This window comes from Mirounga leonina, unplaced genomic scaffold, assembly GCF_011800145.1.
Source record: "Mirounga leonina isolate KUSES-001 unplaced genomic scaffold, KU_Mleo_1.0 Mir_173, whole genome shotgun sequence".
Lineage (NCBI taxonomy): Eukaryota > Metazoa > Chordata > Mammalia > Carnivora > Phocidae > Mirounga > Mirounga leonina.
In genome coordinates this window covers 32,551,291-32,575,134 of record NW_023270447.1, presented here as the reverse complement: position 1 = coordinate 32,575,134, position 23,844 = coordinate 32,551,291, and the positions used below count along the sequence as shown (strand labels likewise).

Genomic DNA, 23,844 nt, shown 5'->3' with positions numbered 1-23,844 from the left:
AATAAATAAATAAATAAATAAATAAATAAATAAATAAATAAATAAATAAATAATCTTTAAAATTTACAGAAGCCATAAAGAAGAGGTAAAAGCTGGCAAAGACTGAAAAATGACTAGAACTTGAACCAGGTGGCCAGGAGCAGGGAAGAAATTATAGAACAAGGAAATATACAATAAGAGCTTCAATGTATTAATTACTCACAGTGTGTCAAGTTCTATGCTAAATGTATGACATCCATCTCATTTGAGTCTTGCAATAATTTTATAAGGTAGATATTATTTTCACCCAAATTTTATAGGTTAAAAAAAGAAGAGCTTCAGTTAAGAGATGGCAGGGAGGGGCAGAGGGCAAGGGAGAGAGAGAGAGAGAATCCTAAGCAGGCTCCATGCCCAGCATGTGAGCCCGACTGCACAATCCCAAGATCATGACCTGAGCCAAAAATCAAGAGTCAGACGCTTAACCTGCTGAGCCACGCAGGTGTCCCTCAGAGTTTTATTTACTTCCCAAGGTCACAGTTTTTCAGTGGCATAAACAGGGCTTGAACTTAGGCTTGTTGCTGTCTAAGGCTCAAGTTTTAACCACTAGGCTAAAGAGCTGTAGTACTGCCTGCTAGAGGATAAATTAGGACTGAACTTGTTAATAGTGGGAAACAACATGGATATCAGCTACATGAGGATCAGCAGGATGTTGGACACATATGGTAGGAAAGGAAAGGACACAGGTAATTTTGGAATTTTTGTCATTTGAAAAGAAAAACTTTATACTTGGCAGGAGAGGACAAGTATCAGGTTGGGAGGGATCTGATGCCTGGGGACAAAGGAGAAAGAGACCAAGATTTAATTGTCAAGGGAAGAATGCTCTTCCTTTGTTCTGTAGTTTTAAGCTGCAGCAGGTGGCTGTGATTATGAAGTTGCTGCTTCATCTCTCTATGCAGACTCTGGCACAGAGGTTGTGTTGCAGATTATCTGTGCTTGAGCTGGAATGACAAATCTTCCAGTTAATAGCTGCAAGGTCTGGTTCAACCAAGTCACCTCAGTCAAGGGTATCTAGTTTTATCTTCTCCATCAAGTCCCCATCTTGCCACACCTCCACTGGAGGAATTTGACAGGGAAAAAAAAAAAAAAAAGAGGAAATGGAGATGTGCAGCAACAGCATTTTGTCTGTTAATAAACTAAGGGACTGCTCACATTTTACTTCCTTTCTTGAAATTTCTCTATTCATGGCACTTCTCAGAACGTGCTGTCCAATATGGCGGCCACTAGCCACTCGCGTCCACTGAACACTTAAATGTGGCTTACCTGAACTGAGACATGTTATAAGTACAAAATACACATCAGATTTTAAAGACAGCATGCAAAAAAAATGTAAAAATTTCAATAATTTTATATTGATCATATCCGAAATAATAGTTATAGTTAAATATATATTCTTAAAATTAATTTCACTTGACTCTTTTTATTCTCTTAACTATGGCTACTGGAAAATTTGACATTAGACATGACTCACATTTTGTTGCTCCTGGGTAGATCTACTCTAAAATATTTCCCCACAAATGTCAAGGGCTTGTCATATAAGGTGATTAATAGTGTCATAACATCACAGATCTGTTGGGGCACGTGGGGTGGCTCATTTGGTTAAGTGTCCAACTCTTGATTTCAGCTTAGGTCATGATCTTGGGGTCGTGAGATTGAGCCCTGTATCAGGCTCCGTGCCTGGTGGGGAGTCTGCTTGAGATTCTTTCCCTGTCCTTCTACCCCTCCCACCACTCAGGTGCTCTCTCTAAAAAAATAAATTTTAAAAATCTTTAAAAAAAATAGTGCCATAACTTCAGATTTGTAGGCCAGTCCTTCTCCAACCACATCATACTCAATGCATCCTTTTTATAATAAATATTTTGCCATGCTCCTTTTATAATCTTGAAATAATAGATAACGTAACTCACCTATGTACATAATTTCTTTTAAAATATCAATAACATGTCCTCACGTAATATAAATGAGAAATAGAAAATAGTTTATAATTAAATAGTATGCACATCAATATGCAAATGCTCACAAGTGACTAAACCAAAAGACAGTGAATTAATCCAGGTACATGCACCTATAGATAGAATCACTGAATGTAACAGCTATAACTGCAGTATTGCATAGGAGACTTAAATCATACAAGTGTGTTGTCAATAAAATGATTTTCCTAAGGGAACAAATTTTAGTGAATTCTAACAAAAAAAGTACATTCTTTCTTCAAACTCCCTTGGTAGTCATTGAAACCATGCAAAAATAACATTTGTAATTTTAAAACAGAAGTTCTAGATTCAAATACTTAAACATGAGTTGTCACCTACATGAGGGGACATGGGAAAGTCAAGCAGGAAGTGAGACAATTCTTGGTTGTACAGAACTGTCCAAGATATTGCAAAACATCTACCTTTCCTGGCTCCCATCCACTAAATGCCAGCAGTACTCCCCCTTGAATACTATAACAATCAAAAAGTCAACTCAATTTTTTTGAAAGATCCCCCTAAGCAGTGGTCCTGCTTCAGTTGAGATCCATTGGTTTATATGTTCATTCACACTCTCAAAAAATCTCCCCCAAAATACATACATATATATGTATATCCCAGATTATCTTCTTTGCTTCCAGATTTTATGGGGTGAGGGGCAGATATGCTATCATAGAGTTCTTTCTTATAATGTAATACCATTTACTTTTATTCAGCTGATCACCATCTATGATGACTTTCAAATATGTCCATAAATTATGTGACATTTTTCCTTCTAGAGGTGGTGCATAATTCCCCATCTCTTCAGTGTGGACTAGACTTAGTGACTTGCTTCTAATGAATAGATGTGGCAGAAATTACATTTGGGTGACTTCCAAAAGTAGGTCATAAAAGACATTACAGTTTCGTCTTTGCTCTTCTTTAGATCACTAGCTCTAGAGCTTGAGATACTCAGAAATCCTATAGAAAAACCCATACGATTGTCAGCAGTTGGTGAGAACTGAAGCTTCCTGCCAACATTCATGTAAGTGAGCCATCTTGAAGGCTGATCCTCTACCCTAGTCAAGCCTTCAGCTGACTGTAGCTTTGGCTTAAATCTTGACTGCAACCTCATGAAGCCATGAACTTGGAGCTAGAGCCACTGGCTAAGCTGTTCCCAACTCCTGACCACAGAAACCGTGAAATAAGAAACATTCTTTGCTTCAAGTTGTCAATTTTTGGAGTAATTTGCTATTTGGCAATAAAGAACTAATTACTATACAGCTTTTAAAAATATTTTATATACTTGAAGGATTCAGTTAAATCATTTTTCTTTTCTCCAATCTAAATATTCATAATTAAATCCTCTTTTCTATTTGATTTGTTTTGTTATGCTTAACTCATAGCTACAATTGCTAGGATTTTAGTAATTTTTGTTTCTTGATAAATGATTTAATACATGGAGTCCTCAACTTGATTTAGATATTCCCTAGGGCCTAACCAATTATACATTATCTGATACCTATTAACCTTAATTCTTAAAGTTAACATGAAAAGCTTTAAAGTGCCAGTCTAGAATATGATCAAACTCCCATGCACTCATTCATTCATTCATACTGAATTGTCAATTATCATATTTCTATCCATTTAGTCATTCATTCATTGGGCCTTACTTATTGTGGTAGGCACATAAAGACTCTGAGGATATACAGATGAACACATTCATATTTAGTATAGTATTATTTTGTAATTAACACATGCTCCCTAAGGAAACTATATTTCATCCTGATTGACCAGTGTAGAGAGAGGATGGCTTCTGAAGAATGATAATGAATTATCTTTAGCTTAACTAAGTCATGACCTTAATTTTAACTGCTCAAGTTGTAGTCTTTACTAGAACAAACCAAAGTTTGTTGCAGCAGCTGATCTAACAAAAGCTTTGCCCCTTTCCCAAAAAGTAGAAAACACCAAGGGAAATTGCTTTCACCTGGCAGAGATAGTACTGCATCCTCACTATCTTCCTTCAAGGCCATATGACTTCCTAGCTCTTTGCCACAATTTAGTCTGCAGAGTTTTGATAATATCCTCACTCCACAGGATACCACGCAAATTCCTTACGTTGATGGCATCCTGAAAATAAGATCTGGAGAATATTGGAAAGCATGTAATCTAGATGCCTTTGAAAGACTTATGTATGGTAATGGATGGGAAATAAATCTCAGGAAAATGCAAAAGTCTTCTAATACAGACCTGAGGAGTCCAGTTGAGATATCTCCTCCAAAGTGAAAGATAAGTTGCTGCACCTTGCATTCTCTGTTAAGAAAGAGGCACAACTCTAATTGCCTACCAGATTTGAGTAAAGCCCAGAGAAATAAAATGCTTTTCAAGATAATCCAGGCTACTGTATAAGTAGACCTACCAGTAGGTACGGCATAATGTACTCAATGGTGCTTAAAATATCTGTCAGAACAGGATGCTGTATAGGACCTATGGAAAATGTCTTTTAGGGAATCATAGTTGGAGGTCCCTAGGGTTTTGGAGAAACCTCATGGTTTCAAGCAAATAACTGTTCTTTTGAGAAGTTGCTCCTAGACCCTGAATGATCACTCAATGACGTAAGAAGCCCAGCATAAACTAGATGCTATCTGAGCCAACAAGCTTAAAGTTAGCTGTGCCCAACAGCAGTCCGTTATTGAGTAGAAGTGGTATATTCATACAGTGCTTGAGAAGGTCATGAAGGCACAAGAAAGTTACATATACTGCTTACAATAGTGTGTTGACTCTTGAGGCACTGTCTTAACATGGACCTACGACTCATGAAAGGGGCCTTATGATAGTTGAATGGAAAATAAAAAAGCTAGACTTATAGATGGCTAAGGAGAATCTGTTGGCACTGATTAGGGGAAATGTTCCTGGTTATACACTTTGACTGGAAGAAAAGATGACTTGAATCATTTATTTATTCATAAACAGAAGCCAACAATTTGGCCACATTATCATGGACTTGAAAATAAAAACATTAGATAATCAGTGGCAAGGAAGTTTGAGAAATAACTAGAAGGACTGAACTCAAAATGGACCTAGAATATGAAGATATTGATGTTTCATATGGTTACTTAGTAAAGACCCTTTTGTAGAGGTATCTTTAATGATTAAATGTTAAGACACTCATTCAATGATTTTGTGAAAAAGTAATCATGACAACATGGATGAAGATTATGTGGGGATTTTGATAACATGGAGTTTTATCCACAAAGGTTGACTTGGCTCCTAATAAGGCTTATGTGACAAATTTCCAGCAGTGGAGGACAAACCCTGAGCCAGCCAGCCTTATGGAACAGTTGAATAACCTATGGAAGATCCATTTAAAGCACTATTTAGGAAGCAATACCTTTCATGGTTGGGGTGTTAGTTTTTTAGATTACAGCAGGATCCTGGCAGGAAATACATGTTATACTTACACAGAAAAATTGTAGAGAGTTTAGTAAATATTTATAAAGGTATAGGTAGAGTTATAGGAAACAAGAGTTGATGCAGAACCCAGAGGCTAGCAACAATTGGAAGCCATTTTCACCTCTATGACTGAAGTGGCAAAGCAGGAAGAGGTTACCCAAATCCAGAAAAGAGAAGCCAAATGGAAAAGCTGACTGACAAAACTTGAAGCCTTAGGGAGAGAGGTATAGCTAATCTGAGGAGACTCGCCAGGAAGAGAGCCAGAATACATTTCACAAACTCATTCTCCTACCCTCCACTTATTGATACCCCCCATTGGCCAAATCATATCGGAAGCTGCAGGACAAGAGAACCTGTTTATGTAATCCTTATGGATTATATGCTAGTTTCTCAGGGGACAGAGCAGGGTGAAGAGCAGGTAGAGAAGGAACCCAGAGGGTAAAAAGAAAAATACCCAGCCTGTATTCTGAACACGTGACCAGCCTACCTAAGGGTGGAATTTTAAATATTCAGCAAGACATTTAGAACTTCATTAAAAACAAAGGAGTAAAGAAAATAACCTGAGGTATAAGGTTTCAGATTCTCTTTTGTCAGAATTTACTGTAACACAGGGCAGCAATCGAAGAGAGCAGAAAGACCCACATTCTAAATCTCAGAGTCTGAAATGGGAGGGGTGATAGTAGGAGGTAAAAGGGGGAAAATGCATATTTTTAAGAAAGATTTGTAAAAAAAAAAAAAAAGACAAATATTAAAAGAAAATGGAAAAACAACCAAATATCCAAGAAACTAAATTAATCTTTTCACATCTTTGTTTTCCTTATTAGCAAGGCTGACTCTATGCTGTTTAATATACTTTTTCTAGTTATTCTAGATAATGTTGGTCTATCACATTCATAACCTGTTTAAAGATTTTGATTCATATTGGAAAATTAGGGGTTTTTTTTAAGGTAAAGAAGTAGTTGGAAATAATGACAGAAATTTATTCATTCTTTTCTCCATTCATTCCACAAATATTTTTTGAGTGCCTGCTATGTGTCGGCACCATACCAGACCCTGGGTACATAAAGGTCCTTGCTCTCTGAGCCTAGAGTCTATTGGGGGAAAGAGATCTTAATGAATAAATTGCACAAACATGAAATTTCAATTCTGACCAGCACTGCAAAAGAGCAAAAAATGGTAGAGAGGGATTCATAGAAGACAATGACCAAATGAGAGAGGTCAGGGATGATGTCTTTGAAAAGGTAATGCAGGAGCTGAGACCTGAAAAATGAATGGAGGCACAAAGAGGCTTCCATTAGATGGACACATGGACAAAGGCCCTGTGAGGGGTGGGGCGTGATGGGTACTGGAAAGGAAAAGGAAAGCAATGTGGTGCATACACAGGCTGACTCATGGTTCCAGATGCGGATGGACAGGCAATATCTTAGGTTATTTTCTATAATGAACTACAGAGAGATGGTTTTAGCATAATATGGTTGTCAGTGCCAGCATACAATCCCCAGCAGAGGCTCTGTTCTCTTCCTATTCAAATTTCCTGGAAAAACTCAAGGTCACCACACATTCAGTGTCGCTCATCCTGGTGTTTGCTTAATTGTAGTTCCATAATTGGCAACACCCCCTTGCTTTATGAAGGAAGAGCTCTCATCATTCCTGAAAACTGGCATAATTTATTACATCTGAAAATGCTATATGTAATATTCATTAATATCTACTTTTTTTTTAAGATTTTATTTACTTATTTGACAGAGAAAGACACAGCGAGAGAGGGAACACAGGCAGGGGGAGTGGGAGAGGGAGAAGCAGGCTTCCCACTGAGCAGGGAGCCCGATGTGGGGCTCGATCCCAGGACCCTGGGATCATGACCTGAGCCGAAGGCGGACGCTTAACGACTGAGCCACTCAGGTGCCCCCATTAATATCTACTAATAAATACATCTTTTTTGAAAGAATCATGAAATCATTTGAGGTCTTCCTGGCCAAAAAAGCCCCAAAGAATGAGATACTGTCTGACATAATTTTATTTACTCTATAGGACAAGCACTAACTGAAGGAAAAAAAAAAAACAAGCCTATATTAATAGGTGTCTATTAGCATAAAGACTGTATCCTTCTCTTTAGTGTGTACTTAATAGAGGCTAATTTTGCAAACAACCACTGAACGTAAACAATGACACCACAGTGAAGTGAACACACACTCAGTCCCAAAGGGTTAGGACTGAAGCTATTAGATTATTCACGGTTTTTGCTTGCAAAAGAATACCTGCTTTCCACCTACTGTCAGACACTTGCTGTTTTAAGCCCAGCTCTGTGTGTGTGAAATTAGGAGGGGAAGAGAAGGAGAGAGAGAAAAGCATTAGGAGGATATCACTGGGTTCTGGTCTGCCCCCTCTCTTAGTAACCTTTATTACTTAGAGAATCCTTATCTTCTTCATTAAATAGAAGTCACTATAGTATGGTGGTTTAGAGCACAGGCTCTAGAATTAAACTACCTGGGTTGTATTGGTGAATAAGACTAAATAACAAAGTGACACAGCAATCAATACAAATCTAGATCACCTATTCCCCTTAATTTTCTCACTGTTTTAGAAATAACTTTGAAAGACCACTTTAAGCAAAACTAGTGTGTGTGTGTGTGTGTGTGTGTGTGTGTTGCATGTAAGAGAAACAGAAGTTATTTGTAAAACACTCCTATTTGGGTAATTCATAGCAGTAAGCAAAGACTGGTAAGAGATGGGTAAAGAGTTTATTCAGGCAAATTATCCTTTCACTCCTATCAAGGAAATGCATGTTACTGAAGTACCAGGAGCAAGCATTATTATCTAGTATTATCTCTCATTCTCAACATTTGTAAAGCATGTTCCTGTTGTGCTCTAGGGTTGAGTCAGAAGTTGCAGCCATTAAAAAGCCCTCTGTCAAGGAGAAAATGTGATTAGACCAACTGCTTGCACTGACACTTAAAAATTAACTGCAAATCTGTTTGGGGCAGCTAAGGCATTCCCTAAACACTTGCTGGTTGGGAATGCTGGCTTTCAAATCATTATTTTGTATCCCTTAAAGGTACATTTTAACTGTTTTAATATGTGAGAAACAGGCCTGCCAAATTGTGCTTATGGCTTTTTAACACAAGCAATTTACAAATGCAATGAAGCAGATAATAGGACACATGATACCGAATTTGAAAATCTGTGTTGATGACACTTGCGCTGTAGAAACATTTTTCGAAGAAGCCCTATATCCAGTTGCCTGGATAAGAAAAAATGTTGTTTATCATTTCACAGGTGGCCTCTTCCACCCAATCGTGAGCTTAGGGTCATGTCCTTGAGCACAAATCAGGCTCTCTCATACTAACAATATTCTACTTGAAAAGGTCTAGAATGCATGAATTCAGCAAAATATAACAAACAGGAAAACATCTCACTCAACACTAAAAAAAATCTGTTCAAATAACAGTTAAAACTAAGTGCTCTCTTTCTTAAAATGAAGACTTCCAAAACAAGAGGAAGTGTAGGTATCTAGTTTAATTTATAAACGTTTATATATTTGTAAAGAATGAAAAAGGACATTTAATACTGGTTTTGGTTAATTATAAATATAATAAATTTTTCACTAATAAAAGGTTACTTGACTTCTAGGAAAAAGAATGGGGAAGACCCTAAGCTCACTTGGTCTCATGTATACAACTAGATAACATCCACATCAGTGTAAACACCCAGAAAACAACCCAAAGACTGGAAGAATAGACCCTCCACAGCTACATATAGAGAAGAGACCACATCCAGAGTGTAGGTGGAAAGGCAGTTAGGAGTTAACCGGACCCACAGGACTGTGCACAGGAGAGAGGGATGCCACAGGCACAGGGAGGGGAAAGAAACAGAACCTTGCACTCCAGGCAGGGGGCCTACACTTGGAATACAAATACCCATAATATTTGGCTTTGAAAACCAAAGGAGCTTAACTTTGTAAGTTCTTATAATCATGGGGCTTAACACCTGGAACTTTAAAATCAGCAGCTTGGCTCTAGGAAAGCTGAAGGGCCACAAAACACAGAGTTCCCACCCTTAAAGAGACAGCACAACAAATAGCCCCACTGAGATAGAACATAGAAGCAGCACCGTTGTTGTTGTTTTTTAAGATTTTTATTTTTAAGTAATCTCTACACCCAATGTGGGGCTTGAACTCAGAACCTAGAGATCAAGAGTTGCATGCTCTACCAGCTGAGCCAGCCAGGTGCCCCTAGAAACAGCACTTAAAAAAATATGCCTGGGGTATAGGGGATGGAGATTTAGCCACTAATCTCAGAGCCTGTGCTGGAGGGGCAGGGATCTTTGGGAGACTTCAAGAACAACGGGACTGACAGGTGCCATTTCCCTCCTCCACTCCCAACCTAAATACACAGACACCTGCAGGAACCAGCACAGCCTGAACACTTTCCACCTAACTTGATAACAGTGTGCCTGCCCCTGTGGGCTTCTGTAGATCTGCCCCCTCCAACCCCATCAGCCTCAGCAGAAATTCTCCCAGGCAGCTGCAGGTCCAGTCCTAAAGGAGACCAGCGAGGACATTACTGGCACCACATGCTCTGCCCCTGCATTCGCCTGTGGACCTGTGCTTTCCAATACACCCTTGGCCAGAGAACATCCAAGGCAGTGTCACAAACGTGGCAGTGTGCAAGCAGCCCTGACAGGGGCCAGTACAACTCCAAAGTGATTCCTAAACCAGGAAGAGGGAAAGATAACCACATGCACCAGACTGACTGGGGCCCCAGTAGGGGTCTGGGGGCAGATATCTGATCTGATGGCAGCCCCACCCACCAATAAAAACTTCTCAGGGGACAACACAAGGAAAGCACACTGCAGTTTGCTGCTACCTCAGCTCTAGCAAACACCTGGTCTAACTCAACTCAAGCACAAAGTGGTCCCAGAATGGACCATTAACAACACAGGTACAAAATGCTGCCCACAACAAAAAGCCATTGCAGACAAGCAGCCTAAAGGCAAATGCAGCTCAGCCACAATAGCAGGGTGCATGCAACACACATAGGAAACACCTCTGAAGCACCAGGTTCTGGTGAACAGGGGACATCACACTGGAAGGCACTATAGAACCTCTTCTTCATAAGGCCATGGCTTTCAAGAGCAGGAGACGTAGCTGACTTTCCTAACACATAGAAACAGACACAGAGAGTTACACAAGATATGGAGACAACAGAATTTGTCCTAAATAAAACAGGGCAAAAATCACAGCCAGAGAGCTAAATGTAATGGAGATAATTAATATATATGCCTGATAGAGAATTTGAAGTAATGGTCATAAAAATACTCAGTGGACTTGAGAAAAGAGTGGAGGACCTCAGTGAGACCCTCAACAAAGAGACAGAAAACACAGAGAACAAATCAGAGATGAAGAAACAATAGCCATAATTAAAAATACACTAGATGGAATAAGTAGTAGACTAGAGAAAGCAGAGAAACAGATCAGTGACCTGGAGGACAGAGTAATGGAAAGCAATCTGACTGAAAAGGAGAGAGAGAAAAAAAATACAAAATGAAAATAGATTTAGAAAACTCAGTGACACCATCAAGCATAATAACATTTACATTATACAGACCTTAGAAAGATAAGAGAGAGAAAAGACGACAGAAAATTTAGTTGAGGAAATAGGTGAAAACTTCCCCAATCTGGGGAAGGAAAGCAGAAATCCAGAAGCAAGAGGCACAGAGAAGCCCCAACAAAATCAACCCAAGGAAGTCCATACCAGGACATATTGTAATTAAAACAGCAAAAAAAAAAAAAAAAAAAGATGAAGACTTTAAAAGGTTGCAAGAGAAAAAAAGATAATTACATATTAGAGGAACCCCAGAAGCCTATCAGCTGATTTTTCAGCAAAATTTTGCAGGCCAGAAGAAAGTGCCATGATATATTCAAAATGCTGAAAGAAAAAGACCTGCAATCAAGAATGCTCTATCCAGAAAGGCTATAATTCAGAACAGAAAGAGACAGAGTTTCCCAGATGAACAAAAGTTAAAGAAATTTATTCTAACCAAAGAGGCAAAGAATCTGTACTCAGAAAACTATAAAATATTCATGAAAAAAAAAAAAACTCATGAAAGGAATTGAGGAAGACACAAAGAAATGGAAAAATGTTCCATGCTCATGGATTGGAAGAACAAATATTGTGAAAATGTCTATGCTACCTAGAGCAATCTACACATTTAATGCAATCCCTATCAAAATACCATCAACTTTTTTCAAAGAAATGGAACAAATAATCCTAAAATTTGTATGGAACCAGAAAAGACCCCAAATAGCCAGAGGAATGTTGAAAAAGAAAAGCAAAGCCGGTGGCATCACAATTCCAGACTTCAAGCTCTGTTACAAAGCTGTCATCAAGACAGTATGGTACTGGCACAAAAACAGACACATAGATCAATGGAACAGAATAGAGAGCCCAGAAATGGACCCTCAACCCAAAGGTCAACTAATCTTCAACAAAGCAGGAAAGAATGTCCAATGGAAAAAAGACAGCCTCTTCAACAAATGGTGCTGGGAAAATTGGACAGCCACATGCAGAAGAATGAAACCGAACCATTTCCTTACACCACACACAAAAATAGACTCAAAATGGATGAAAGACCTAAATGTGAGACAGGAATCCATCAAAATCCTTGAGGAGAACACAGGCAGCAACCTCTTCGACCTCAGCCACTGCAACTTCTTCCCAGAAACATCGCCAAAGGTAAGGGATGCAAGAGCAAAAATGAACTATTGGGACTTCATCAAGATAAAAAGCGTTTGCACAGCAAAGGGAACAGTCAACAAAACCAAAAGACAACTGACAGAATGGGAGAAGATATTTGCAAATGACATATCAGATAAAGGGCTAGTATCCAAAATGTATAAAGAACTCGTCAAACTCAACACCCAAAGAACAAATAATCCAATCAAGAAATGGGCTGAAGACATGAACAGACATTTTTCCAAAGAAGACATCCAAATGGCCAACAGACACATGAAAGAGTGCTCAACATCGCTCAGCATCAGGGAAATCCAAAACAAATGAGATACCACCTCACACCAGTCAGAATGGCTAAAATTAACAAGTCAGGAAACGACAGATGTTGGTGAGGGTGCAGAGAAAGGGGAACCATCCTACACTGTTGGTGGGAATGCAAGCTGGTGCAACCACTCTGGAAAACAGTGTGGAGGTTCCTCAAAAAGTTGAAAATAGAGCTACCATATGATCCAGCAATTGCACTCCTGGGTATTTATCCCAAAGATACAAATTTAGTGATCCAAAGGGGCACATGCACCCCAATGTTTATGGCAGCAATGTCCACAATAGCCAAACTATGGAAAGAGCCTAGATGTCCATCAACAGATGAATGGATAAAGAAGATGTGGTGTGTATGTGTGTATGTATGTATGTGTGTGTGTGTGCGTGTACACATAGACAATGGAATATTATGCAGCCATCAAAATATGAAATCTTGCCATTTGCAATGACAGGGATGGAACTAGATGGTATGCTAAGTGAAATAAGTCAATCAGAGAAAGACAAGTATCATATGATGTCACTGATATGAGGAATTTGAGAAACAAGACAGAGGATCATAGGGGAAGGGAGGGAAAAATGAAACAAAACTGGAGAGGGAGACAAGTCATAAGAGACTCTTAATAACAGGAAACAAACTGAGGGTTGCTGGAGTGGAGGCGGGTGGGAGGGATGGGGTGGCTGGGTGATGGACACTGGAGAGGGTAGGTACTATGGTGAGTGCTGTGAATTGTGTAAGACTGATGAATCACAGATCTGTACCCCTGAGACAAATATTATATGTAAATAAAAAAATTAAAATAAAAAAACATCTGAAATAAAAATCAACATGATACAACACATCAAGAAAAGATAAAACCATATGATCATTTTAATAGATGCAGAAAAAGATGTGATACATACAACACCCATTCATGTAAAAATCTTCAAAGAAGTAGGCTTAGGGGGGAACACACCTCAACATAATAAAGGCCATACATGAAAAACCCACAGCTAACATCCTACTCAATGCTGAAAAACAGATCTTTTCCCCTAAGAACAAGACAGGATGTCCACTCACCACTTTTATTCAACATAGTACCAGAAGGACAGAAATCAGACAAGAAATAAAAGGCATCCAAAATGGTAAGGAAGAAGTAAAACTTTCACTATTTGCAGATGATATGATACCATAAATAAAGCAAACCATGAAGACTCCACCAAAAACTACTAGAATTTATTAATGACTTCAGTAAGGTCACAGGTTACAAAAATCAATATAGAAATTGGTTGCATTTGTATACACAGATAATGAAGTAAAGAGAAATTAAGAGAACAATCCCATTTACAATTTCACCAACAATAATAAAATACCTAGGAGTAAGCTTAACCAAGCAGGTGGAAGACCTGTACTCTGAAAACTATAAAATACTGAGGAAAAAAATTGAAGACAGTACAAACAAATGGAAAGCTATCTCATGTTCATGGATTGGAACAATATTGTTAAAATGTCTATACTACCCTAAACAATCTATAGATTGTTAATGCAATCCCTATAAAACTACCAACAGCATTTTTTACAGAACTAGAACAAACAATCCTAAAATCTTTATGGAACCACAAAAGACCCCCAATAGCCAAACAATCTTGAAAAAGAACAAAAAAGCTGGAGGTATCACTATCCCAGATTTCAAGATATACTACAAAGCTGTAGCACCAAAACAGTATGAGACTAGCATGAAAATAAGCACATAGATCAATGAAACAGAATATAGCACCCAGAAATAAACCTTTGATCACATGGTCAAATCTTTGACAAAGGAGGCAAGAATATGCAATGGGAAAAGACAGTCTCTTCAATAAACAGCTTGAGAAGACTGGTCAGCCATATACAGAAGAATAAAAGTGGACCACTTTCTTACAGCATTCACAAAAACAAACTCAAAATGGATTAAGGACCTAAATGTGAAATCTGAAACTGTAAAAATCCTAGAAGACAGAACAAGCAGTAATTTGCTTGACATAGCAATATTTTCCTAGATATGTCTCCTAAGGGAAATAAAAGTAAAACAAAACAAAACAAATGTATTGGGACTATGCCAAAATAAAAAGCTTCTGCACAGCAAAGGGAACAATCAACAAAACTAAAGGGCAACCTACTGAATAGTTATCATATCAAATGACATATCCAATAAAGGGTTAGTATCCAAAATACATAAAGATCTCATAGAACTCAACACCCCCCCCCCCAAAAAACAATCCAATTTAAAAAACGGGCAGAAGTCATGAACATACTTTTCACCAAAGAAGACATACAGATGGCCAACAGACACATGAAAGGATGCTGAACATCGCTAATCATCAGGAAAAATGCAAATCAAAACCATAATGAGATATCACCTCACACCTGTCAGAATGGCTAAAATCAAAAACATAAGAAACAACAAGTTTCTTGGCCAGGATGTGGAGAAACAGGAACCCTCATGCACTGTTCATGGGAATGCAAACTGGTGCTGTCACTGTGGAAGACAGTATGGAGGTTCCTCAAAGAATTAAAAATAGAACTACCCTATGATCCAGTAATTCCACTACTGGGTATTTACCCAAAGAATATGAAAACACTAGTTTGAAAAGATAATATGTATCCCTATGTTTACTGCAGCATTATTTCCAACAGCCAAATTATGGAAACAGCCTAATTATCCATGAATGAATGGCTAAAGTGGTGTGTATGTGTGTGTGTGTGTGTGTATATACACACAAAATGGAATATTACTCAGCCATAAAAAGGAAATGTTGCCATTTGTAACAACATGAGTGTAGAAAGTAGACAGCTGAGTGAAATAAGTCAGTCAAAGACAAATATGATTTCCCTCACATGTGGAATTTAAGAAAAAATAAGAAAATAAAAAATAGACAAACCAAGAAACAGACTTAACTATAGAGAACAAACATGGTTACCAGAGGGGAGGTGGGTGGGAGGATGCGTGAAATAAGAGAAGGGGATTAAGGGGACACTTATAATGAGCACGGAGTCATGCATAGAACTGTTGAATCACTATATTGTACACCCAAAACTAATATAACAATGTATGTTAACTATTCTGGAATTAAAATTTAAAAAAGAAAAAGTTTTAAAGAAAAAAAGCTTATTAGAACAATTTTAAAAACAAAGAAACTAGAATTCTTCAAATTTCTTACCTTTTTATTGGAAGAAATAGTTTTTCTTTGCTAAAACAATGTTTCCAAGCTGTGATCTGATAGGAAGGCACATTTTAGTTTCCAAGTAGACTAAAAGCATAGTAGGATATCCTGTCAGAGCCACTGTCCATCACCAGTTTCCCCTTACCATGAATATTAGGATCATACCATCAAGATCACAAACTATGACAGGATGCTTGGTGAGGCATAACTTATTTTTTATATTATATCTATTTATTAGTAAGATAAACTGTTCACTATTTCTGTGTATAGACAGAATCAAAGTCAGCTTGGAATTATCTTTGCTCTTCTGAAGGTCACCTGAGTGACCTCCCAGTTATGAAAACATGGTTTCTCCTTTTTTTTGCATTCCTTGGGATGGGGAAGATCAATTTTCTTCATGAGAAATGGACAAGAACTCGAACTTTTCTGAGATTTCAATTTAGGACAGGTAAGAATGACCCTGAACTAGATCTGAAGGCCAAAAGGAATACAAATACTCCAAAAGGGAACTTGCCATGAAGGCCCAGACTGAGCTGGTCCCCTAGGCTGAATACCAGGGCCTAAGAGTAGGTGCAGCATTTCAGACACTAGTAGTGCTTTGGGGAGAGATGGCTGAGCACTGCATAAAGACTTAAAGCTCCTAGTGTAGGAAACCACTATGATGAGCAATGGACTAAGAAAGGATACCAAATGGCACCAGCCAAAATGTTAGAGCTCCAGTAGACGCTAAGGTCTCTCTCTCCACTTAGATACCAGAAGTAAGACTCCGCCTTCCTTGGCATTTTGGGGCAGTTCAAGTCAGGGAAGAGAATTATATGGTGGGTTTCCTGAAGCAATGGATAGAAAAGTACACATATGACCGTATTATTACCCCATATACTTTAACACCAGAAATGATGGAGTCAAGTTTGACCACATTTAATTATTAATTTCGCTCCCTTGTTTATTCTCTATCTCATCCTACAAAGGATTTAAGACTGAATTATGCAAAGCCTCCTCCTTTCTGTCCTTGGTACTCTCAGTCTACTGAAAAGTGCAGTGGATCCATGATGGCCTTCCATTATTCCTTTGCCACTGATCTATAAATCACTTGCACATCAAGGCCCTTAACTAGTCTAATTTGGCTTAGTTCATTTCTCTATTGAAGAGGGAATCCCAAGCTTCACCTCTCGGCAGAAAGAAGGTCAAAGAAGTCACAGCCCTGTGTTAAAACTACCTTAGTCCAGCCTCTGGCCACACATTTTTTACATTCCCTCTGCAACCAAATACGTTTATACTCTCCCAAGATCCCCAGAACCCTCATCCAATTAAAGCATCAGGCTCAGGTTCAAAGTCTGGATCTCATCACCTAAGTCAGGGCCAGGTGTGGATGAGGCTCTTTAAGGTTGGCTCCTCTCCTAAGCGTGATCTTTCGCTAGATCACTGAATTCATCAGGTACATTTCCTACTTCCCACATTACCATCTGCAGGAGCGTTGCCAAACTGTTACCACTATGTAACATCTCCTGTTTCTAAGTGCATGTTTCTCACTTTCCTTCAAACTCTTAACAGTTTCCTCCAAACCCATTGGGCTTCTGAACATGCCCTGGTTTAAAAACCAGTGCCCGTGTTTTAGGTTTTGTTAAGCAGCATCCCACTTCCAGGTACCAAATTTTGTTCTCCTTATCTATTTTTATACCTCCAAACCCACTGGCTTAATACAATAATTGGCAGTCAGCAATTTGGGGAAGGCTCAGCTGGGGCCCATCTAGTCACATGTTGACAGAGCTTCAATTATCTGAAAACCCTACGAAGTGGATAGTAAATACTATTCCTGGGAGCTCAGCTGAGCCTGATGATCAGGGCCCCTGCACATGGCTTCTCCACATGGCTTGGGCCTCTCACAGCACGGTCAGAGTTCTCAGTTTGCTTATATTATTTTACTTTGTATTAATGTCCTATCATCTCAACTAATAGGAATAATTATTCCTAAGACTGAAAAGCAAAACCAAAAACAAACTTTGGACCCTAATTCCAAGTGCTTCGTATGTAAATACAACAATGAACTAACACACTCAACTGGAAATACATTTGAAAAGAAAAAGAAATATGGCAAATGCCATATGATTTCACTCATATGTAGAATTTAAGAAGCAAAACAAACAGGAAAAATGAAGAGACAAACCAAAAAACAGACTCTTACCTATTGAGGAAAATGAGGGTGGGGGGATGGGTGAAATAGGTGAAGGGAATTAAGAAGAGTACACTTATCTTACAAGCACTGAGTAATGTATGGAATTGTTGAATCACTATATGGTATACCTGAAACTCATATAATACTGTATATTAACTATACTGTATGTTAACTATACTGTATGTTAACTATACTGGAATTAAAATTCTTTTAAAAAGAGGAAATAAAGAAAAATAAAATTTATTCAATGTTAAAATTGTGCTATTGTATAATGTTGGCACAAGGATAACAAAGGACAATTTGCATAATAAACATTCCTATTCATTTTTCTAGTTAGTACAATAATTGGATAGCAACCATCAGTGAAGTGGGACAAAAGAGAGCTATTATCATAAACGTTAGTTTGATCTTTCAAGGAGATGTGATTATCTTCTACCCAGACTCCACTTTACTCACTTGAACAGAGGTTCTGCTTTTCATTAGCCGAATGTCAAGTGCCTTTGTTGCATCCAAGTTTTACCCTAGCCGGCCATATTCCACATAAAGGGCATAGAACAGGTTTTTTTTCCTCAGCAGAAATTGCAAGAAACATGGCTCTTTCATGGTAAAACTTCTTATAAAAAGAAATGGACAAAAGATACACCTTAGAAGGTCCTGATCTAACAAAATGGCAAAAGATGTCAAACTACTATGAACCTTAAAAATAAAACTGCCAGTTTCACCAGTAAAAATGGGCTTAACTCGGGAATAACAGAGCAAGCTACAACAAAACTGAGCAAAGGAGAGGAACACGGCTTTATAAAGGGGAAAAGGGAAGCTGAGAGGGCTATTATAAACAAAAAGTCAATTGGAGTAACCTGGAATTTCAACTATAGTGGTTTCTCATTGGCTGAGTTATGACTGTCTCTTATTGGTAATTGGCTGGGCTGTTGCTGGGGAAGAGAACTTTTCTTCCTCCTGGGAGAGTAAAGTAGCAGCAAAATCAGTACTGACCTTGTTGAGTCACTATATTGTACATCTGAAACTAAAATAACACTGTATGTTAACTATACTGGAATTAAAATTTGAAAATAAAATAAAAACACTTCTATATTTTTCAACAAGTAAGTAAAGTAGTACTGACTTGGGGGTACCTCTCTTCCTGTTGGATTTGCAATCAATGAGGAGTGGTAGGCAGGAGAGCTACTTTAAACAAGGTTTCCTTTTATTGATTTTCACACTACTTATAACACATCAGTGAAACTGAGTCAGCCTCATATTTCATCAGGTGAAGGTATATATTCTTTCATGTCAAAAAAATTTTCACACTCCTAGTAAACTCTGCTAATCGTTTTTCTTCATTCTTTTAATTCAACATAGGGCACAACTGAAGAGTTAAGTTTATCTTAGACTAGTTAGACTATTTGTAGTTCAGGAATGAGGGAATTGTGTGTGTGTGTATATATGTATATACATATATATGCACACACATATATATAGTAAATATGTATATATGTATACACGTGTGTGTGTATATATATATATTAAGTAAATCTTATGAGTCATTCATTTTAATCAGTGGCATCAGGATTAATTTGGAAGAATCACTAAATCCAATATTGAACACAGTTTTTCACTGAACAACATTTATCCTTCAATTTCTTTATGTGAATTAAGGTATTTATAAACTGAATCTGGAGATCTTAAACCAAGGGGCCAAGTTCTTATCTTGCTCCAGAGGTAATGAAGGGGTGCACTCCCATCCCTTTTCTCTACTGTGTCAACAGGAGAGTGTCAGTGGTTTTCCCAGCTCTATAAAAGGCTGGAACACATTTCTCTGTGGATTACAACACACTGACCCTGAGAAATGGAGGAGACTATTTGTTATGCCATAGGATCTCCTGATGGAAAGATTCCAGGCACAGTATGAGATCTTTATGAAGTTCCTGTATGCAAACTTTAATAACCAAAATTATGGGCTGCCATAGAAACAATATAGGAAATTACATTTAAAAGCAATTTATCAAAATTCAGAACAACTAGATTACACAATGATAGCAAATGAAATACTGCTTAGTAATTTTTATGTACCATTACTGGTGTACCTGGATATCATTTCATTTACTCCACACAGCAGCCCTGCAAAGTAGATAGTCTTTCTATACTTCACACATGAGAAAAATGAGGTTAAGATACTAGTCCAAGTCCACCAAATAATATGAGGAAACCCTAGATCAACTTGACTTCAAGTCTTCTTTCTCTTATGCAACCAATTTCAATTCTCCGACAAAAAGTAAAAACAACCAACAAACAAAATTAGAGACAAGAAAGATGTGTCCCAAAGTTAGAGAAGCTAAAATTCTTTTAATTACATAAGAAAATTTATGTTATTATAATATTCAACATATAGACTGTGTATTGTGCTACAACTGCCTTAATGTTGAGAAGTTAAAATGCTTGGAAGAAATACCAAAGGAGGAGCGCCCGGGTGGCTCAGTCGTTAAGCATCTGCCTTCGGCTCAGATCCTGATCCCAGGATCCTGGGATCAAGTCCCACATCGGGCTCCCTGCTCAATGGGAAGTCTGCTTCTGCCTCTCCCACTACCCCTGCTTGTGTTCCCTCTCTCACTGTGTCTCTCTCTGTCAAATAAATAAATAAAATCTTAAAAAAAAAATACCAGAGGAATCTTCAGAAGGTCTTAGAGAACATTATTTAGTGTTGTGGCTTATTCTCCTTTATTCTTCCCTCCCTATTTTTATTTCTTCCTGCCTTACTTTTTTGAATTCTCCAATTCTGCATAGTTTTTGCATGGTATTGCTGAGATGATCTTTTGAAAATTACTTTCAATTGCTATTCTCAAAGTATTTCTCTTATTGGGAGATAAAACTGAAAAACAGGAAAGAGCATTTTCCACTCTTCCTCAGTATGTACAGCCTTCTTTCTGCTTATGCATTCTGTCCACACTAACTCCAGCCCATTCATTATTGGTACTAGAATTACTGAAGTTTTCTAGCCCCTGCTCTCATAATAATACATTAAAATTTCTTAAGCCAGCATCTAGGGAACAGGACTTCAGTCTCAGAGAGAAAAAGTGATACATTCAAATGCAATTATGAAACCTTTTTTACAGAAAATATTCACTATCCTTTGGTAGGTTTTAAAAAATGTAAATAATTTGTATATTTTTTCTCTTTATTTTCACCTTCAAAGAAAAATCTTTAACCTAACAGTAAATAACAGAATATCTCTTCCTTGTAGGTAAAGACAATAAGACTTCTTAAACGTCAATGAATTATGTGGTGAAATTCTTAATAATTGTTCCCTTTTTTTAATTTGCTTATAAAAAGAAAAGTTTATATATTACCTCAACTAATCTAGGCCCTAGAGCCTACCAGTAAATAGCAATGTGAACATAATTAGCTGCTTAATAGAGTTTCCCAAGTAAAAATGATTAAAAAGAAATCATAAGTTTTTTAGTTTTTTTTAAGATTTTATTTATCTATTTGAGAGAACAGAGGGAGAGGGAGAAACAAGCTCCCCGCTGAGTGGGGACTTGATCCCAGGACCCCAGGGATCATGACCCAAGCTGAAGGCAGACGCTTAACTGACTGAGCCACCCAGGTGCCCCAAAACCATAAGCTTTTTTCTTCCATCTTTATAATTGTATGTACTTAAGTAATTTGGGCTTGCCTTTGAATGAACTACCTTGTGTTTATTATTCTTTGAGTCTGCTACCCAGTGAGTACCTGTGAGGCACATTCCCTCCAGAAAAGACAATAATCAATAATAACAAGGCTTTGGGAAGAAAATGATTAATATTCAAAATGTGACATTGACTTTGTTATTCCATTAGCAAATTTTAAATCTCTTCTATACCTTTATTTACTCACCCACAAGTCCTAAAAGAATGTAGGCAATGATGAACAGTATGAAGATGATGCAGCACAGAACATCTGTACAACTCCTAAAGACAAAAAGGAATCCAGAATTAAAAGGAGTCCAAAATGACATCTTACCTAGTAAACAAATATAGGAAAGGGGAAAAAATAATAATAGCAATATGCCATTTCAAATCCAATAATTCCAAAAGGTATATCAGATGTATTTCTGTAATCAAAGACTTTGGCAGCAATGGAATGGTCATAGTTCCAGGACTAAAAAGCTCCCTCAGAATTCTTAGTATTTATTCTCTCTTGGTTCTTTATTTGTATGTTTTTAGAGACAAGTCCAGCAACATCAAGCAAATATTTTTTTATTTGAAATTGTAATTTAAGTTATTTGATTTTATGATTTTCCTCATTGTGCCTCCCCACTGCATGGTATAGTAAAAAAAAAATAGCCATTTTCCATTTCTCCCTCCCCACCATTATCTTTCTACATACACATTTATAGGGTACTACTTATTGGGACACCTGTATGATTCAGTCAGTTAAGCATCCGACTCTTGATTTCAGCTCAGTCCATGATCTCAGGGTTGTGAGATCAAGCCCTGGGCTGCACATGGAACCGTCTTAAGACTCCCCCTCTCTTTTAAAAAAAAAAGGTACTATTTATTAAGTAAAGGATTGACTACATAAACTTTCTATGGGGAGTAGATTTGCAACTATATTCACAATAATGTATATAATGCATTCAAAAATGAAATGGCTCAAACCTGTAATTTTACCAGCCATTCCATAAACTAGATATTGTCAAACTAGGTTTAGAGAAAAACTGGCTTGGTAGAGACTCATTGATTTGCTAAGGATCACAAGTCAAGCTAAGATCCAGCAGGGATACTCAAGGCTTTCAACTGAAGTATTTCCTAGGCCTAATATTATATCTTGTTCAGCTTGTAAGTGGTCTGGGAGGCCAAAACTATATCTTGAAAGTGAGAAACAATCCAACCATTCTCTATTTGAAACTTAATGAAAAATTTATTAGTAAAGAAAAAAAGATCAAACTATTTGAGAGGATTAAAGGTTGCACATGAGAATTTTCATAGCAAAAACTTCTTGCTCTTTAGAGCATAAGGATATATGTTCTAATGTTTTAGCACAGGCTGGTTGAAGTTACACACTATTTTTTGTGATGGTATTAGTAATAATAATGAATAATAATTGTACAGTAACAGACACACACCTTGTGAGTTTCTTAAGAATACATTTAGGTTTTTAGGGGTAGTAAGGTGAGTCAACTTATTTAAGGTCCATGAGAGAGAGGTAGAGAGAGGGTAAAGTAGAACAAATATCTAGATCTCCAATGCCTAACCCTTGCATTTAGCAGTTATCCTAATATTATTTCAATTTTCTGTAAAGCCTCAAATTGGCCGTATCTAAAATTTCACACACATCCCTATTACTCTACCCCACAATAGGAAATGAATCTTTCATAGAGAAAGTTAATCATGCTCAATCCATAAACTATCATTTGCTTAAATCCAACTTCAACCCAGGAATTTTAAATTTCACTTGGATTTAAGAATTACGAGAATAATAATAAAAAGAGAAGAAAACAGGTGCTCTAGTTTTCTTTGGTTGGCAATCATTGAAAAGCAAAAACCTGCTTGGAGGTGAGGAGAGTATCTGGTTCACGTGCATTCTGACACACCCTACTCAAGATCAGGTTCTCATCCTATCAGAGCGGTTGTTAAATGGAGAGTAGTTAAATAGGGTGAAATCCAATAGAAATGCCTGCAGGTAAGGAAGTAAAGGAGAGAAAACTAGAACACTGGTGTGCCTTAATTAGAAATCTTGAAGTTGTTAAAGCCCTTGTGGTTAATCAGAACCACCAAGAAGAAGATCAGGTGTGACCAGAAGCACCAGTCAGACTGGCCAGCATCCTATAATTATATACCTATAATATGTTTATATCTATATATTTACATTATATATAATTATATACCATAATTCTTATTTATAATAATCTGTTACATAGTGTTATAATGTTATATATTTATAATGTTATGTAGCAAGCACAGGGAGAGGTAAACATATACTAGCAATGACTGAAAGAAACTTATGAATCTCAAAGGACAGGGCACAA

The 23,844-nt window shown here is 37.5% G+C and overlaps 1 protein-coding gene across 5 annotated transcripts in view; it reads right to left on the bottom strand.

Annotated features, from left to right (window-relative positions):
• Window positions 1-23,844, bottom strand: part of SLC44A5 (solute carrier family 44 member 5) — a 349,362-nt gene that overhangs the window by 88,494 nt on the left and 237,024 nt on the right. For all 5 annotated transcript variants that reach the window (XM_035018252.1, XM_035018255.1, XM_035018256.1 and 2 more), the window contains one exon: window positions 21,711-21,784. In XM_035018252.1, the coding sequence (XP_034874143.1) occupies window positions 21,711-21,784 (74 nt within the window). The remainder of the gene's footprint in view (window positions 1-21,710; window positions 21,785-23,844) is intronic.